This window comes from Eurosta solidaginis, chromosome 1 (genome assembly GCF_040869045.1).
Source record: "Eurosta solidaginis isolate ZX-2024a chromosome 1, ASM4086904v1, whole genome shotgun sequence".
NCBI classification, from domain to species: Eukaryota; Metazoa; Arthropoda; class Insecta; order Diptera; family Tephritidae; genus Eurosta; species Eurosta solidaginis.
Window position 1 is genome coordinate 122,659,863 of NC_090319.1, and position 17,392 is coordinate 122,677,254.

General features: G+C 36.5%; 1 protein-coding gene across 12 annotated transcripts in view; it reads left to right on the forward strand.

The window, feature by feature from the left end:
- The window catches only part of tacc (transforming acidic coiled-coil protein), a 593,942-nt gene that overhangs the window by 204,416 nt on the left and 372,134 nt on the right, over positions 1-17,392 (forward strand). For all 12 annotated transcript variants that reach the window (XM_067759783.1, XM_067759785.1, XM_067759788.1 and 9 more), the window contains 2 exons: positions 12,744-12,987; positions 13,047-13,115. In XM_067759783.1, coding sequence (XP_067615884.1) covers positions 12,744-12,987; positions 13,047-13,115 — 313 coding nt within the window. The remainder of the gene's footprint in view (positions 1-12,743; positions 12,988-13,046; positions 13,116-17,392) is intronic.

Consider the following 17,392-nt stretch of genomic DNA (forward strand, 5'->3'; position numbering starts at 1 on the left):
AATATCCCTGTGCCCAGGTACCCATATAAGGCTGATACTGAAATGCTGAGCTATCTCGTCTATCTGAGTCTAGGGCCTTTAATTCGGCCTGGCTGTCTGAGAAAATAAACACCCGTTTACCATCCTCAGGCATAGACCCGGGATGATTCACAGCCCTGTGTATTGCCAGCATTTCCGCTTGGTAAACACTACAGGGATCTGGTAGGCGAAAAGAGACCTCTAGACCCAGATCCGGTGTAAAGAGGCCTGCTCCCACCTTCCCGTCAAGCTTAGAACCATCCGTGAATATGTTGATGGCACCCGGTACCGTATGTTGTCTGGTATTCTAGTTTTGTCGCGATGGTATATATATACTATAGTTTTTAACGAAGACGTTCTTTGGCATGCAGAAGTCAGTGCGTACCGGTATTGGGACTGGGGCGTTCGTGCCCAGGATTGTTGCGTGTCCACTAGATCCATTTGACCAGAGACCTGTTTCCCTTATGCGTAGAGCAGCGATGACCGTTATTTCCTTCGCCACCAGGTCAAAAGGTGAAAGGTATAGCATTGTGTTGAGTGCTTCAGACGGGGTGGAGCCGTTAGCCCCGGTAATGCAGAACTCCGAACTCTGTTGCACCTTTTGAAGAATTTTAAGATTTTTTTTAGCTAGTGCAGGCCACCAGACCAAGGCACCATAAAGAAGAATAGGGTTAACAGCTTACATGTACATATATCTGTAGCCCACGCCTCTCCCAAGCCACATGCGTGTATATGTGTGAGTAACTACTTCGGCTGATGACCACATATGTGTGTGTGAAATATCTCTTCGTTGCCTTGTATGCATGGGTGTAAATGATGACTGATGTATTCATGTACACAAGTGTGGCTTGCTTTACTGTTTTTGTTGTTGTGATTATACAGTGATGGTAATATTCGCCACAATATAAATTTCGTGTCACATTGTTTGTCCGCGATGGATTCCACCGCTACTAAACCGATTTCAATCAAACCGTGTGCATTCTCAACCCAAATGGCAATCTGTAAAATTCAAATTGTCCAAGCGGATTTATAAAAGAAGTTAATTTAATTGAGTCTGGTTCCATAAAAACAGAAAAATCCCTTCTTAAAATATTGTTTCGTAAAAACTTTCTTATGCACCAGCCTATCAAGCAAATCATCAATCAACGGTATTGGACTTTGTTAAGAGACCTAAAATCAACACACATCCTAAGATCCCCAGTTTTCTTGCGAATCAACACTATTAGTGACACAAACTCAGATTCACTTGTCCTAATAGTATTTTTCTCAAAATACTCATCTAATATCACAACATGCTGAAAGATTGCTAAACATTTCTTTCGAAAATCTTTTAAAAGTCAAAACACTGTCCTTCCTCCATAAATTGATACACACGAAGGAACCTGACTATCTATATCGTAAGCTTATTTTTCTGCAATCATCAAGATCGGTGCTTCTTCTCAAGCACATTAGATACCGCACGCTAACCTCTGAGCGCCAATTCTTTGTTACTGCAATACGTCTTTGGAACTCGCTACCTACAAGTCTTCGACTCTTAAATAATGCTCTGCACTTCAAAAAAGAGCTAACATCATTTTTTAACGTCTCTTAAACTGGATCTCAAATTGTTCTTGTTAAAATGTTCATTTCTAAGTCCTTTTCCTTTCTCTGTGTCTTCTTTCTTTATTTGTTAAATACTATTCAACCTATAACCAGCCAAAGGTTGTCATCAATACTGTTCAATTTTTATAGCTCATGCTATTCATGACTAGCACTGTGAAATAATTTGTCAAAATTGTTGTGCTAGGAACAAATTTTCAAATAAATACATACATACATACATAGTTTTTGAATTTAATTTTTTAACTATATGAGAGACGGCTAGGTGGACAACTAAACGGTTTAGCACTATTTAAAGTCAATCTCATCTCACAATTAACCTTTGGCCTACAAGACTTGGCCTCATAACGTAATACTTTTTATGCAAATCATCAAGTTTAGCTTGTTCATAAAATTTAACATCTTCTCCAACTTTGAGATTTAGCTCACTGTTATCGCTTGGAGAAATAGCTAACAATTTTCAAATCAACGTCAGACACAAACCTATTTACATCTTTCCTATCTTCACAAAACTGTTTCATCAACATTTCAGTACTTTCTTTTTTGTCAACATCACTTTTATCTCTTTTACAGTCATCAGTACAAATTTTATCTATTTTCACAACTTTCCCTCAATATTTTAAATTATCAAAAAATCTCGACCCGAAACTGCATCATAGCCCATGTTCTTATCAGCCACCACAACAAAAGTCATAGTGAACTCCTTTTCGATCAATAATATAGAACACAAAAATTTTCCAAAGGTTTTAACTCTCTGTTTTATTCAAACCAAAAAAATCTGAATTAACATTTAAAAATTAATTAACATGGACTTCGCTAGAACTACTAGACTTCCAAATAAGTCTAATAGGACTTCCGGAAGATATCAAGCAGCCTAAAGAAAAAGAAAAATTACCGAAATGTCTTAATAATAAATAAAAAAAGACCTTACATATTCATCTGCCTCCAGGTGATGTACTGTCTTTTCACGATCTGGAAATTCAGCAACAGGATGTGACTGTGGAAGCCCGCAGCCATAACAAGCCTCTTTCTCTCTAATGGGTTTTCGGAATTCTAATGCAGGGGTCGCCAAAATTCAAACTGTGTAAATGATGAAATAACAAATATTGCTGTTGATCGTTTAAAACCAGTATTTATTGATGTTGCACAAATTCCTAACACCAAAAAGAAAGTTACTTTTAATTTGTTTAAAAACAATTCTTCGGAAGGGGGAGTATTTTAGGGTACGTTTATTGAATTCGTTTTAATGTTTTAACTGAACTTCTGTGTTACTTTGAATTGTATTAATATCTTTCAAATTGTTTGAATATTTGTTTTCAATTTTTATAGAAATTTATTTATAAAAATTTTCATTAAATAAAAAGACATTGATTGTTATAAAACTATTTCAACAATTTTATTAATTATTTATTGGACTATCATCACAGTACCAAACAAAACTATTTGTTTTGTAAAAACAAACGTTAAAGTCGCTTTTCATAAATCTTTGATTTCACTTTTTCCCCTTTAATGCCTTTTTGCTATGGACTCGACACCATCTGCTGGATCTGCTCAACAATTACAGTCGTCTACAATTTTAATTTCTGATAGAGGTAATGCATTTACTTTAAATTCAAATAATTTTAAACACATAAAGATAGCTACGGAGTCTCTGCAAGCGAATGTACAAGTGGAGAGAATTAATCGAATGGCGCCAGCGATTGTGAAAATAACAAAATGTTGCCAAATATAGAATTTGCTTAAAATAATACACATCATCGTAGTACTAATACCATACCAAGTAAATTTTTATTTTGTATTGCACAAAAGGGATCTGTGATAAATTTTTTGAAGGAGAAATTGGGGGAGTTTTGCTTGCATGAAGAAAAAAGAGCTGTGGAGAATGTTTTTCAAAGGCACCGGAGAAAATTAAAAAATGTAAAGACTATAGACGAAGATTTCGTGATAGTTAAAAATTTCGTGGGCTTGTAAGAAAAAGAATGCCTCGCAGATGCCGTTCGGAGTCGGCATAAAACAAGTAGATCCCGTCCCGCCAATTTGTAGGAAAAATTAAAAAAAAAGGAGCACGACGCAAATTGGAAGAGAAAGCTCGGTAAAATCTCTTCGGAGGTTATCGCGCATTACATGTATTTAGTGTTTTTTTTTTTTTGTAAGAAAATTATTCATAAATATAAATGGCCATATCGGGTATCCATGGTTTTTCCCAATGGCCGGTACTTGGTAACTGATGTTGAAGGGTTCAGATACCGTATGATAAAATGTTTTAAGCGAAAATTTCACCAAATATGTGTACAAAATTCAATTCAATTTAGAGAACAATAAACTAAATTGTCAACAAAAAAAAAAACAGAAAAAATTACGCAACATTCAATCGATCTCGGGCGTTACAACGTACGCCAGGTAAAGCTAGTCTTTTATAAATGCAAGGCGCGATAACGTCCGGAGCGATTTCAGGCCGAACTTCTATTCCAATTTTCGGTGTGGTAGGTGGAATACGCTACCAACACACCACGGTGGCCGCTTCTTACCTTTTATGCTATAGAAATAATATTTTACAACGCCATCTAGAACAATTTCATATATCGATAGTTTTATTCACAAAGGCCCCAACCAAGAGATTTTTCCAAAGTGCGTTTTTCACGGATTTGGCATGATATATTAAAATAGCCCCCAGGGCCTTTGATAATTAAGCTTACGATATGGTTCCTTAAAAATTTGTTTTCACTCAAAATACTCCACTTGTTCTTCCGAAGAAAACAACAAAAATTGTTTACGGAAATATACACTTACGGTCAAAAAAAAGCCGAGGAAAATGTTTTCCCAGTTACGGCGTCACTACAGCTGCCTAACGAAACTTTGTATACCCAGCTGTACTTGTACACAGGGTATTATAACTTTGATTGGATAACGGTTGGTTGTACAGGTACAAAGGAATCGAGATAGATATAGACTTCCATATATCAAAATCATCAGTATTGAAAAAAAATTTGATTCAGCCATGTCCGTTCGTCCGTCCGTCCGTCTGTCCGTTAACACGATAACTTGAGTAAATATTGAGATATCTTCACCAAATTTGGTACACGAGCTTATATGACTCCATAATAGATCGGTATTAAAAATGAGCGAAATCGGATGATAACCACGCCCACTTTTTATATATAATATAACATTTTGGAAAACACAAAAAACTCGTTATTTATTAAATAATACACCTAGAATGTTTAAATTTGAACTGTGGACTGATATTGAGACTCTTGATACAATTTTGAAAAAAATTTTTTAAATGGGCGTCGCACCGCCCACTTGTGATAAAATAAATTTTACAAATATTATTAATCATAAATTAAAAATCGTTAAATACATCGTAACAAAATTTGGCAGAGAGGTTGCCTTTACTATAAGGAATACTTTGAAGAAAAATTAACGAAATCGGTTAAGGGCCACGCCCACTTCTATATAAAAATTTTATTTTTTTTTAATGGTCGTGAACGAAAAAAATAAGCTATATCTTTGCAAAAAAGAGCTTTATATCAATGGTATTTCATTTTTCAAGTGGATTTATAACAATAAATAGGAAAAATTTCAAATTTAAAAAAATAGCGTGGCACCGCCCCTTTTATGACTAAGCAATTTTCTATGTTTCGGGAGCCATAACTCGAAGAAAAATTAACGGATCGTAATAAAATTGGGTACACAAATTTTCCCTATATATTAAATATAAATATTAAAAAAAAAATGGACAAGATCGGTTAAAGACCACGCCCATTTTATATAAAAGATTTTTAAAAAGGTCGTAGACGAAAATAATAAGCTGTATATTAGCGAAAAAGAGCTTTGTATCAATAGAATTTTACTTTCTAAATTGAATTATAATATTAAATTGGACAACACTAAAATTTTTGAAAATGGGTGTGGCACCGCCGGGAGTCATAACTCGAAGAAAAATTTACATATCGTAACAAAATTGGGAACACATATTTTCCTTATAGCCCTTAAACCGATTATGTCAGAGTGGCCTAGCCAAGTTGTCGCCTTCGCAATAAGCGATCTTCTCAAACTGTAGCTTAAAGACCTAGAACGGAACAGAACAATCAAAGGAAGGGGGTTTTACCTTTGTATTACTCGATGAAACAGCCGGGCGATTCAGTTGTAACTGCTCCATACGACCTTTTAAATCATCGACTTCTGCTTGAAATTGAGCGATTTTTGCATCCTACGCTTCCAGCTTTGATGTTACCCTTGCTTCCTGTGCTTCTAACTGTGAAGACATTTGTGCCACCTGCAATGATAAGCGCTCCTCTTGTGCGTCCATCTTGGATGTTATGCGTGTCTCCTGGGATTCCATCTTGGATGTAATCTGTGTCGACATTTCTGATATACGCTTTCTTGTGCTTCAATCTTCGATGTTATGCGTGTCTCCTGCGATTCCAGTTGAGATGACATTTGCGACGACATTTCTGAAATGCGTGCCTCTTGTGCTTCCATCTTGGATGTTATACGGTTCTCCTACGATTCCAGTGCGGATGCCATATATGTCTTCTGTTCTTCCAGCTGCAAAGACACTGTGGACGTTTGTGCAGATATTGCAGTCTGTGTTCGCCATTGTCTGTGGTGTTTCGGGTTTCTCCTCCATTTTGGTTGTTGTCTCGTCGCTATCAAGATGAAAGACGTACTGTTCAACATTAATTTCTTCCGACTCCATAACGTCTCATAGCCGTGCTCGAAGTTCGGATTTATTGCCGGTTGTATTCAATCCACGCTTCTCCAACTCCTTTTTGAGCTGCTGTATCTTCCAATCACTTAACTTGGCCATGTCCTTGTTGTCCTCGAAATCTTCGGAATTTGTTGAACAATTCCTCTTCTGACACCAATTGTAACGAATCCTGAGATTTTCTGATATTTAAGCACCTTCTGCTAATGCTAAACTGTTGAATAAATCACTCCAATATTCAGTATTGCAAACTGGTCTTTATTTAGATTACTTTGGGAATAGTACTTTACAATTATACTTCACAACCAATGGCGTGTTTAAGTCAAAACTGAATACTGATTCCTCTGCTTGCGCTGCTTTTATACTCTCGGTTTTCTCGTTCACCCATTTCTCCTAAGGTCTAGTGATTTCGCGAAAATGTGTTCGAGAACAATTGTATCTCATGCTTGGTTAACAGGTTAGGTTAGTTAGGTTAGGTTACGACGGCTGAGCTGGACACTATGGTAACAGCTCACTACTTAGGCCACCGATGGGCCCATTGTAATACCCTATACGGTCTCAAAGAGGACCCCTATCCTGCCTAAAGCGGGTCAAACCACTTCGTGGAATTTATGTATTTTGCTAGAGCCTTGACTTCATAGCTAGAGACCTCAGCAAGGTCATGTAGAAAAGGTTTACCAAGGATGGCCAACCTACGCCTACTAAGCGCTGGACAGTGACAGAGAAGGTGCTGGACACTCCTCCTCTTCTGTACATCTGCACCATACGTGCCTATTAAACAATGCCATGTTAGAACCCTTATCAGTGACGATAGAACTGATTTGTTTAAAATCAGAAGCGCTCTTTGCTCCCCTTGTCATATGAGGGCCAGGTTAGCCTGGATGTCTCACACGATGATATGGCTGACCATAGTCCATTTGCAATTCTTATAGTGCTTGTGTTCACACGAAGCCTGAAAGTGGCCATAGGTATACCTACCGAAGGATATGGTCTTTGGTGCCTCTTCTGGCCAGCTCGTCTGCTCTGCAGTTGCCTTCAATATCCCTGTGCCCAGGTACCCATATAAGGCTGATACTGAAATGCTGAGCTATCTCGTCTATCTGAGTCTAGGGCCTTTAATTCGGCCTGGCTGTCTGAGAAAATAAACACCCGTTTACCATCCTCAGGCATAGACCCGGGATGATTCACAGCCCTGTGTATTGCCAGCATTTCCGCTTGGTAAACACTACAGGGATCTGGTAGGCGAAAAGAGACCTCTAGACCCAGATCCGGTGTAAAGAGGCCTGCTCCCACCTTCCCGTCAAGCTTAGAACCATCCGTGAATATGTTGATGGCACCCGGTACCGTATGTTGTCTGGTATTCTAGTTTTGTCGCGATGGTATATATATACTATAGTTTTTAACGAAGACGTTCTTTGGCATGCAGAAGTCAGTGCGTACCGGTATTGGGACTGGGGCGTTCGTGCCCAGGATTGTTGCGTGTCCACTAGATCCATTTGACCAGAGACCTGTTTCCCTTATGCGTAGAGCAGCGATGACCGTTATTTCCTTCGCCACCAGGTCAAAAGGTGAAAGGTATAGCATTGTGTTGAGTGCTTCAGACGGGGTGGAGCCGTTAGCCCCGGTAATGCAGAACTCCGAACTCTGTTGCACCTTTTGAAGAATTTTAAGATTTTTTTTAGCTAGTGCAGGCCACCAGACCAAGGCACCATAAAGAAGAATAGGGTTAACAGCTTACATGTACATATATCTGTAGCCCACGCCTCTCCCAAGCCACATGCGTGTATATGTGTGAGTAACTACTTCGGCTGATGACCACATATGTGTGTGTGAAATATCTCTTCGTTGCCTTGTATGTATGGGTGTAAATGATGACTGATGTATTCATGTACACAAGTGTGGCTTGCTTTACTGTTTTTGTTGTTGTGATTATACAGTGATGGTAATATTCGCCACAATATAAATTTCGTGTCACATTGTTTGTCCGCGATGGATTCCACCGCTACTAAACCGATTTCAATCAAACCGTGTGCATTCTCAACCCAAATGGCAATCTGTAAAATTCAAATTGTCCAAGCGGATTTATAAAAGAAGTTAATTTAATTGAGTCTGGTTCCATAAAAACAGAAAAATCCCTTCTTAAAATATTGTTTCGTAAAAACTTTCTTATGCACCAGCCTATCAAGCAAATCATCAATCAACGGTATTGGACTTTGTTAAGAGACCTAAAATCAACACACATCCTAAGATCCCCAGTTTTCTTGCGAATCAACACTATTAGTGACACAAACTCAGATTCACTTGTCCTAATAGTATTTTTCTCAAAATACTCATCTAATATCACAACATGCTGAAAGATTGCTAAACATTTCTTTCGAAAATCTTTTAAAAGTCAAAACACTGTCCTTCCTCCATAAATTGATACACACGAAGGAACCTGACTATCTATATCGTAAGCTTATTTTTCTGCAATCATCAAGATCGGTGCTTCTTCTCAAGCACATTAGATACCGCACGCTAACCTCTGAGCGCCAATTCTTTGTTACTGCAATACGTCTTTGGAACTCGCTACCTACAAGTCTTCGACTCTTAAATAATGCTCTGCACTTCAAAAAAGAGCTAACATCATTTTTTAACGTCTCTTAAACTGGATCTCAAATTGTTCTTGTTAAAATGTTCATTTCTAAGTCCTTTTCCTTTCTCTGTGTCTTCTTTCTTTATTTGTTAAATACTATTCAACCTATAACCAGCCAAAGGTTGTCATCAATACTGTTCAATTTTTATAGCTCATGCTATTCATGACTAGCACTGTGAAATAATTTGTCAAAATTGTTGTGCTAGGAACAAATTTTCAAATAAATACATACATACATACATAGTTTTTGAATTTAATTTTTTAACTATATGAGAGACGGCTAGGTGGACAACTAAACGGTTTAGCACTATTTAAAGTCAATCTCATCTCACAATTAACCTTTGGCCTACAAGACTTGGCCTCATAACGTAATACTTTTTATGCAAATCATCAAGTTTAGCTTGTTCATAAAATTTAACATCTTCTCCAACTTTGAGATTTAGCTCACTGTTATCGCTTGGAGAAATAGCTAACAATTTTCAAATCAACGTCAGACACAAACCTATTTACATCTTTCCTATCTTCACAAAACTGTTTCATCAACATTTCAGTACTTTCTTTTTTGTCAACATCACTTTTATCTCTTTTACAGTCATCAGTACAAATTTTATCTATTTTCACAACTTTCCCTCAATATTTTAAATTATCAAAAAATCTCGACCCGAAACTGCATCATAGCCCATGTTCTTATCAGCCACCACAACAAAAGTCATAGTGAACTCCTTTTCGATCAATAATATAGAACACAAAAATTTTCCAAAGGTTTTAACTCTCTGTTTTATTCAAACCAAAAAAATCTGAATTAACATTTAAAAATTAATTAACATGGACTTCGCTAGAACTACTAGACTTCCAAATAAGTCTAATAGGACTTCCGGAAGATATCAAGCAGCCTAAAGAAAAAGAAAAATTACCGAAATGTCTTAATAATAAATAAAAAAAGACCTTACATATTCATCTGCCTCCAGGTGATGTACTGTCTTTTCACGATCTGGAAATTCAGCAACAGGATGTGACTGTGGAAGCCCGCAGCCATAACAAGCCTCTTTCTCTCTAATGGGTTTTCGGAATTCTAATGCAGGGGTCGCCAAAATTCAAACTGTGTAAATGATGAAATAACAAATATTGCTGTTGATCGTTTAAAACCAGTATTTATTGATGTTGCACAAATTCCTAACACCAAAAAGAAAGTTACTTTTAATTTGTTTAAAAACAATTCTTCGGAAGGGGGAGTATTTTAGGGTACGTTTATTGAATTCGTTTTAATGTTTTAACTGAACTTCTGTGTTACTTTGAATTGTATTAATATCTTTCAAATTGTTTGAATATTTATTTTCAATTTTTATAGAAATTTATTTATAAAAATTTTCATTAAATAAAAAGACATTGATTGTTATAAAACTATTTCAACAATTTTATTAATTATTTATTGGACTATCATCACAGTACCAAACAAAACTATTTGTTTTGTAAAAACAAACGTTAAAGTCGCTTTTCATAAATCTTTGATTTCACTTTTTCCCCTTTAATGCCTTTTTGCTATGGACTCGACACCATCTGCTGGATCTGCTCAACAATTACAGTCGTCTACAATTTTAATTTCTGATAGAGGTAATGCATTTACTTTAAATTCAAATAATTTTAAACACATAAAGATAGCTACGGAGTCTCTGCAAGCGAATGTACAAGTGGAGAGAATTAATCGAATGGCGCCAGCGATTGTGAAAATAACAAAATGTTGCCAAATATAGAATTTGCTTAAAATAATACACATCATCGTAGTACTAATACCATACCAAGTAAATTTTTATTTTGTATTGCACAAAAGGGATCTGTGATAAATTTTTTGAAGGAGAAATTGGGGGAGTTTTGCTTGCATGAAGAAAAAAGAGCTGTGGAGAATGTTTTTCAAAGGCACCGGAGAAAATTAAAAAATGTAAAGACTATAGACGAAGATTTCGTGATAGTTAAAAATTTCGTGGGCTTGTAAGAAAAAGAATGCCTCGCAGATGCCGTTCGGAGTCGGCATAAAACAAGTAGATCCCGTCCCGCCAATTTGTAGGAAAAATTAAAAAAAAAGGAGCACGACGCAAATTGGAAGAGAAAGCTCGGTAAAATCTCTTCGGAGGTTATCGCGCATTACATGTATTTAGTGTTTTTTTTTTTTTGTAAGAAAATTATTCATAAATATAAATGGCCATATCGGGTATCCATGGTTTTTCCCAATGGCCGGTACTTGGTAACTGATGTTGAAGGGTTCAGATACCGTATGAGGGTGTGTGGGAAGCGACGAATTTGAAATCATGGTTGGTAAGTAAAGACTCGGGGCGATTTCAAATCAGTATTGCCGAACAGTGCCACTGTAACTGTAAACCAAACACCTTTTATAAAGAAATTGTTTATTCATAGAAATTGATTTAAGACAAGACTTCGAACTCCTCTAACTGAGAGAATTGCCGTATTGTTTTATTTATTATGCCAAAATTACTACCCACTCAGCATTTAGGTGATTCAATTTTGAATTTCCCTACATATCAATACAATTTGATTACTCTTTCTGACTAAATAATGAGTTATCATACAATTGAACAAAAGAAATAATCAAATATGAATACTTTTGATGATAGAAACTAAAAAGCATTTTTCGATCACTTTTTGGAATCATTTTTGAAGTCCTTTAATGACTAAATTTTAATATTTCATAAAAACCAACAAAAAGAATAATCAAATATGGTTACCTTTGATGATCAAAAACTGAATATAGTTTTTCAATCACATTTTGGAATCATATTTGAACCAAATGTGTTTACTTTAGGTGATCAAAAATTTATGATAATTTTTCATTCAGCTTTCTGAATCTTTTATGAATATATTTATTGACTGAATAATGAATTTTATACTTGTTGAAATTTTACTTTTAATTAAAATTTTATTTTTTTCACATACACATATTTTTTCAATCATGAAGCTAAGAAAAAATATATAAGAATTTTATTATTTATGCAAAAGATATTTTTCAAGACAAAAATAATGTAATGCTGCTCGCGAACGAAGATTTCCCCATCCATTTGTCCCCTTCAGCTTCCCAGAAAATACATAATGATTGGACAATACATAGGTTGTGAGCTATTTGAACTCCAGGTAAGTGAAACTATCTTGAAATACCTGGATACGGCTTCAACATTCCGCATCGTATCCGTATTTTAAGATGCAGACGATAATGCTGATGTTGGATGTTTTAGTCGCAGGTGTATATCGGTCAAGTTTGTTTGCGAGTTAGCTGTGGCTCGAATAGCTCACTTTCGCATGCTTTCTTCCCCTGATGAAATAAGATTATTATGTAGTGTCCTATTTTGAATGAGATATGAAGAATAAATGCATCAAAATCGCATTCAAAAATGATTCAAAAATCTCAACCAAAACGATTGAGATATATTCACGAATATGATCAGAAAATGACTGTGAAAAGCAGTCAAATATTACTCTAAAACTATTAAAGCTTAATTTTACAATGATATCAAATATGTATAAAAAGCGTTTCGAAATAGGAATCATAAATGATTATTCAAGAATAATCACATTTATGGTACATTTTTCTCCCGACGATACGTTAATTTTCGAACAGAAAATGCTTTTAAATTTGAACGTTTTTAATCATCTGGGGGTATGATATTTAAATATTTTTTGATCAAAATTTTCAAAAAACGCTGGCTGGGTACGAGATGCTGAAATTGAATTTTTTACTTTATATTTAATTTCTGAAATATGTTCCTTTTTCAGCTTAACGCCATTTCTTCAAAATCCGAAAATCTGAAGGGCATAAATTCATTGCACCCAAAGGAATCATCTTTAGAAATAGCACCTGTTGCGGTGGTACCTCTGGAATATGGTGCCCCCGCATTAACTGTAGGGGCAGTTGAAAATAATGCCTGTAATATTGAAAGGATAGCAGATCTTCCAGGTGGTCAAAATATGGCATCGAACAATACACGGAGTGAAGTAGAAGAACCTTATCAGCTTGGAAGTAATTATGCAATACTAAGCTCATTATTTTGGCTTACCATAAGCTTATTTCTCTTTCAGATGTAGTAGCTGATTTAGGTGAACTCAACCCATCGGATACGGCCAAGCGATTAAATCTCAACATGGGAGGTAAGGAAAATCCTTGATGAATCGAAATACTGGGCCATATGCATAAAAGCAGTGAAGACCATTTTTGATGCTAGACCATTTGAACAAAAATTTAAATTTCAAGTGATTGCTTTGACTGGTTTTATGCATATGACCCACTAACATTGGAGCGGTATTGTGAAACTTATGTAAATATAAGGTAGCAGAATTTTCATGTTCAATTCATTCATTCAAATTTACATGCTCAGTTAACATCAATTCGCTTTTTTCTTACTTACTTATTTACTTAATTGGCGCTTAACCGTTTAAACGGTTATGGAAATCCAACAAGACACGCTAGTTGCTCCTCTCTGCCAACCGGCGTCAATTGGTCACACCAAGGGAGTTTAAATCGTTTTCCACCTGGTCCTTCCAACGGAGTGGGGGCCGCCCTCTACCTCTGCTTCCATAGGCGGGTTCCGATAGAAACACTTTCTTGGCCGGAGCATCATCTTTCATTCGCATAACATGGCCCAAGCAGCGCAACCGCTGCGCTTTAATTCGCTGAAGTATGTTGATGTCTGCGTACAGCTCGTACAGCTCATTATTAAGAACTTTACTTTTCAATTGCCTACCTAGTCCAAAGTAGCATTTATTGGCAAGATTGATTCTTCGCTGGATTTCAGTGCTGCTGTTGTTGCTAGTGTTGATGCTGGTTCCCAAAAAAACGAAGTCTTTTACTATTTCGACATTATGGCTGCCAACAGTAGCGTGGTTGCCTAGGCGCGTGTGCGCTGACTCTTTGCTCGATTACAGCAGGTACTTCGTTTTGTCCTCATTCACCATCCAACCCATCTTTACCGCTTCTTTTTCCAGTTTGGAGTAAGCAGAACTAACAGCGCGGGTGTTTAGACCGATGATATCAATTTCATCAGCATATGCCAGTAATTGCACGCTTTTATAGTATATTGTTCCAGTGCGGTTAAGTTCTGCAGCTTGTATAATTTTCTGCAGCATCAAATTAAATAAATCGCACGATAGGGGGTCACCCTGTCTGAAACCTCGTTTAGTTTCGAACGGCTCGGAGAGGTCCTTCCGAATTCTGACTGAGCTGACGGTGTTGCTCAACGTCAGTTTGCACAGCCGTATAAGTTTTGCGGGGAAACCAAATTCAGACATAGCGGCATATAGGCAGCTCCTTTTCATGCTGTCGAAGGCGGCCTTAAACTCGACGAAGGGGTGATGTGTGTCGATTCTCTTTTCACGGGTTTTTTCCAAGATTTGGCGCATTGTGAAAATCTGGTCGATGGTGATTTACCAGGTCTGAAGCCGCACTGATAAGGTCCAATAAGCCGGTTCACGGTGGGCGTCAATCTTTCGCACAATACACTTGAAAGGACCTTATATGCGATATTAAGAAGGCTGATTCCACGATAGTTGGTGCATTTTGCAGTATCCCCCTTCTTGTGGATTGGGCTAAGAACACTTAGATTCCAACCGTCGGGCATGCACTCGTCCGCCCATATTTTACTACGAAACTGCTGCATGCGCCTTACCAACTCCTTGCCGCCGTACTTGAATAGCTCCGCAAGCAATCCATCAGCGCCCACGGTCTTGTTGTTTTTCAATCTGGTTATTGCTATTCTAACTTCGTCATAATCGGGCGGGGGGACATATATTCCATCATCATCGATTGCGGGATCGGGTTCTTCATCTCTGCGCGGTGAATTGCTGTCTCCATTTAGGAGAGCAGAGAAGCATTCCCTCTCAGCAGCACTCTCTAGACATCAGTTACAAGGTCGCCGTTTTCGTTCCTACAGGAGTTTGCTCCGGTCTTAAAACCTTCCGTCTGTCGCCGTATTTTTTGGTAAAATTTTCCGGCGTTATTCCTGGTGGCTAGCAGCTCAAGCTCCTCGCACTCACGCCTTCCTGCTTCTGCTTTTTTCAAACTGGTGTAATATTTTTACACAAAACGGCAAAAAATTATACGGCTATGCATTTGCTACGTCATGGCAAATACACAACATCAAAAACCGTAGTTTATTTTTTCAATTTTGAATAACAAATTAACAACTGTCAAAAAAAGAAAATATGCAAAGAAAAAATTAAAAGGGGAAAAAGTTGTTCAGGATCCGTAGCTTTCATTTGCTATAGGCTCGAATTTTCTCAAGTGGGCCACTTTAAAATCGATTATCTCAGTTTTCATTGACTAATACGGTTTTTAGTCGGTTTAGAGGTAGAGACGATCTCCACAAAATATTTTTGCAAAAAATTTTATTTTACATTAGTTATTAACCGTTAGAGTTTTTGATAATGTTATTATCATGTTATTTTAAAAAATTTATAACTCGTGAACGGTTTATCGAAACTCAACGTTTTATACATCAAAATTTTTGTCAATTAATATACTTTGCCATAAAAAAATTTATTTTTATAACAAATTATTATTTTGCAAAAAAAATTCTGTTTGTTTTAAATAATTAAAAATTAATAAAACTTCTCCGCCTGTGAGAAAATTTTAACACATTTCATTATATTCTACAATCCCTTAAAACAATTTTGGTGAAAAAAAAAAAAATCATTATTTTGCATTAGGTCAAAAGTTATACATGTTTTGGTGACCGCGCTCCTACCTCCAGCGTTAGACGAGCACGTTTTGACGCTTGCGCGCTGAGTCATCGTGACTGAAAACTATCAATATCATCATTATTACCTGTCATTAGGAGCTGCAAAAAATTGTTTTCTTTTTCAGCAAGAGCCACCGATTTTATTAATTTTGTTTATTACAGTATTTGAAAAAAATTTTGCAATTTTCGAGAAAAATGTGTTGTGTTTCACCGAACGTCGATACAGAAAAGCCCTTTTACGTGTAAATTATCGTAGCTGCTTTTTCGTGAGCAGAAAATATTCTGCACAATAACTTGTTTTCTAAAGGCTGGTAACAGTGAAATGAACGTGTTTGTTTTATCGTTTTTGCACTCAAGAATCGTGATTTCAAGAATTCTCTTGCTTTTCATGCTCTTCGTTGGTGCAGAGATGAAAATGAATTTTTTGAAAAATTGCTTTGCCCACTGAAACAGTCTTTCAGGAGATGTTAGTAACAAATCTGTATCTTTTTGCAAACTTGTGAAATACGCGTGTCTCTTGACGGTACCCCCTATTCCATCACAAGCACCTATGCCGTGGGATGTAGCGAAAAAGTGCCACTCTGCATTAATACCAAAATCATTCTTATGATAAATCAAATTCAAAAAATTGTACTTGTTCTTATATTGTGACGCTGTCCCATCCGAAAAATAAAAAAATTTCTTTATAGTATCGCCGAATTTTTCTTTTAAATGGGAAATCAGTTTCCCGTTAAACAAATGTACAGCTACTGAATCGTGCTGCAGATTCTCTGAGAAAATTACGAAATTATCATTACGTAAAATATTGTTCTCTCTATAATAGACAACAAAAACATGAAGCGTGATTTGATCTTTGCACCAATGTTGTGACTGAATTTCATTTTGCATTTGGTATGTATAATTTTCTGAAAAATCTTCAGTGACAATGAATTCGCCTTCGCCTACGGTATCTTTGAGTTTAGCCAAGTATTCTGTTTGGGATTTCGCTATGAAATCATGTTTCAGAAGTATTAACAAATCTTCCGCGAGGTGTTCCAAAAAAACTTTTCTTGATTCTGTGACCAGTGAAAAATGGCATCAAAAAAAAGTGTTGCATGTACGCAATGTCAGCAAGTGTAATTATATTTTCTAACGGGAATTAAAAAAGGGTTTACCTATCAGTTGAAACCCACTGATGAAATGAAATTTTTGGAATCTTCTGATTTATCAAAATTGATTTGATTTCGTGTATAATAAGTTTTGTACCAGGGCATTTTTTGCACTCCAAAAGATAACATTCCGATGTTGGATTTTCGCAAACGATTTTATGGAGCCAATCGCGGTATGTTGCTGGGTAGTCTATCTTAAACTTTATGAATTCTTGTTTCAAGGCTTGTATTTTCAATCTCACATTTTGGTGAGTTTTACAAACGCAAACATTGTGTGTACCCTTTGCTCCGATTAATATGCATTGGGGTGGTCTTAATTACCGAAATTTAGTGAGAGCTATTTGCACATTGGGGTAATCTTTCAAGAATCGCGAGTGTAATTCATCAAGGTTTCCCATTAACAATTGTTTCTGCAATGATTTGTAAGGGTATTTCAATATTCAAAAAATTCAAAAAAAAAAACCATTTTCAATCGAAGAAAACTCACCGTGACATGCTGACGTTTCCCGTCAATGACGACTGACTTCGAATCTTTTTTTCCAGG